The sequence below is a fragment of the Echiichthys vipera genome, assembly GCF_963691815.1.
Source record: "Echiichthys vipera genome assembly, chromosome: 16".
In the NCBI taxonomy this organism is placed as follows: Eukaryota; Metazoa; Chordata; class Actinopteri; order Perciformes; family Trachinidae; genus Echiichthys; species Echiichthys vipera.
The window spans coordinates 29476573-29479072 of NC_139841.1; the positions used below are offsets into that span (position 1 = coordinate 29476573).

Sequence of the window (2500 nt, forward strand, 5' to 3'; positions counted from 1 at the left end):
CGACGTTAGCAATCAGGCTAACAAGCGTGCTAACCGTCCTGAGGACACGTCACAGGTAACGACCAAACTCTGTGACGTGTTCAGGAGTCACAACAATTCCCCTCTGAGCAGCAGCACGTCTTTAATGATGCTGATAATAATAATTATAAACAGTGTTAATACAGAAAACTTGTGCACACAGTGAAGATGAAATCCTTCATTTTAACAGTGAGGAGCGTCGAATACACTGGTGTCACGTTAGCAAACAGGCTAACAAGCGTGCTAACGGTTAGAAACGCCTCTTGCAGAGTCACATCGCACATCTTTAATACTGCTGATAATAACAATTATTAACAGTGTTAAGACAGAAATCCTGTGCACACAGTGGAGATGAAATCCTCCCTTTTAACAGTGAGGAGCGTCGAATACACTGGTGTCACATTAGCAAACAGGCTAACAAGCGTGCTAACGGTTAGAAACGTCTCTTACAGGGTCCTTTTTATTTGTGAGGTCGTGTTTTTCAAATGTGTGCAGACGTGAGCTCTGGTGACTTACAGAGTCACGTCCTGACAGAAGTGATCTGAGGACACGTCACAGGTAACGACCAAACTCTGTGACGTGTTCACGAGTCACAACAATTCCCCCCTGAGCAGCAGCACGTCGCACGTCTTTAATACTGCTGATAATAACAATTATTAACAGTGTTAAGACAGAAATCGTGCACACAGTGGCGATGAAATCCTCCCTTTTAACAGTGAGGAGCGTCGAATACACTGGTGTCACGTTAGCAAACAGGCTAACAAGCGTGCTAACGGTTAGAAACGTCTCTTACAGAGTCCTTTTTATTTGAGAGGTGGTGTTTTTCAACTGTGTGCAGAAGTGAGCTCTGGTTACTTACAGAGTCACGTCCTGACAGGAGTGACCTGAGGAGACGTCACAGGTGACGACCAAACTCTGTGACGTGTTCACGAGTCACAGCAATTCCCCCCTGAGCAGCAGCACGCCGCACCTCTTTAATGATGCTGATAATAATAATAATAAAAAGTGTTAAGACAGAAATCGTGCACACAGTGGAGATGAAATCCTCCCTTTTAACAGTGAGGAGCGTCAAATACACTGGTGTCACGTTAGCAAACAGGCTAACACGCGTGCTAACTGCTACCGCTAAAAGTAGTCCCCCACAAACGCATCCTTTCAGGGAACGACCTCGTCCTTTTTATCTGTGAGGTCGTGTTTTTCAAATGTGTGCAGACGTGAGCTCTGGTGACTTTGCTGTGTTTCGCTGAGTCATGGTCAGACTCACTCATAACTCACTGGTGTGCGCCCGGAGTAATGGGCGTAATGGACGTAATGGAGAACGCATTTGCTGATTGATTCTCTCTCTTCTGGTTTCTGTTGCAGCTAAAAACCAAACAGGAGGAAGGTTTTGTCTCCAGTCATGCAGAAGGTAATCAGTCGCCTCATCACGACTCAGAGACAGAGAGACGGACGTCTGAGTCAGCGAGTTCAGAGCGAAACACAGAAACAGACTTTAATGGTTTCATCCGAAAAACATGTTCCTGTTTCTCAAACTCGTCACGTTCACGATAAGAAACACTTTATTTAATGTCGGCGTGCGGCCAATAAACTGTTTTCCCCTCAGGGACGATGAAGTCAAAGTCAAAGTCTAATTTACAACAAGCTAATATTCAACTGCATTAGCATGCTAGCATGTTAGCAAGCTACACTGCTTTAAAACATAATCATGAGATATAAAAAAAATCACCTTGTGACTTAGAACAAGCTAATATTTAACTGCGTTAGCATACTAGCATGTTAGCAAGCTACACTGCTGTAAAACATAATCATAAGAAAAACAAAATGTCACTGAATCACTTTACAAGCTAATCTTCAACTGCATTATTTTGCTAGCATGTTAGTGAACTAGCCTGCGGTTAAACATATTCATTATATATATAAAAATATCACTGTACGACTTACAACAAGCTAATATTTAACTGCATTAGCATACTAGCATGCTAATGAGCTAAACTGCTTTAAAACATTCATAAGATAGAAAAATAAAAAATAGAATCCAGTATTTTTAAACTGATAAAAGCAACGTTAGTTTATGGGAAACACTTTATCATAATAAACAGCAGCTAATCTTCAACTGTGTTAGCCTACTAGCATGCTAGCAAGCTAAACGGCTTTAAAAAGTAAACATAAGAAAGACAAAATGTCACCACATGACTTACAACAAGCTAACATTCAGCTGTGTTAGCATACTAGCATGCTAATGAGCATGCTAATGACGAAACGTTTAAAACAGTAAAAAATATGAGTTTTAATAAAGCTTTAATAAAACCAGAGATGATGTCACCGCGTTAACGTCCTGGTGTGTCTCAGGTGGAGGGACGGGTCGACCTGCCGGCTGCCACGGGCACCAGCGCCCCGGGGTCTCCGGCCCCCCGGCATCACGGTAAGCACACACACACGCACGCACGCACACACACACACACACACACACACACACACACAC

At 42.8% G+C, this 2500-nt stretch overlaps 1 protein-coding gene across 1 annotated transcript in view; it reads left to right on the forward strand.

The window, feature by feature from the left end:
- The window catches only part of dmtn (dematin actin binding protein), a 21038-nt gene that overhangs the window by 8873 nt on the left and 9665 nt on the right, over positions 1 to 2500 (forward strand). Inside the window, 3 exon segments of the mRNA XM_083929542.1 lie at positions 1381 to 1426; positions 2368 to 2427; positions 2429 to 2440. Of these exon segments, the coding sequence (XP_083785668.1) occupies positions 1418 to 1426; positions 2368 to 2427; positions 2429 to 2440 (81 nt within the window). The 5' untranslated portion in view covers positions 1381 to 1417.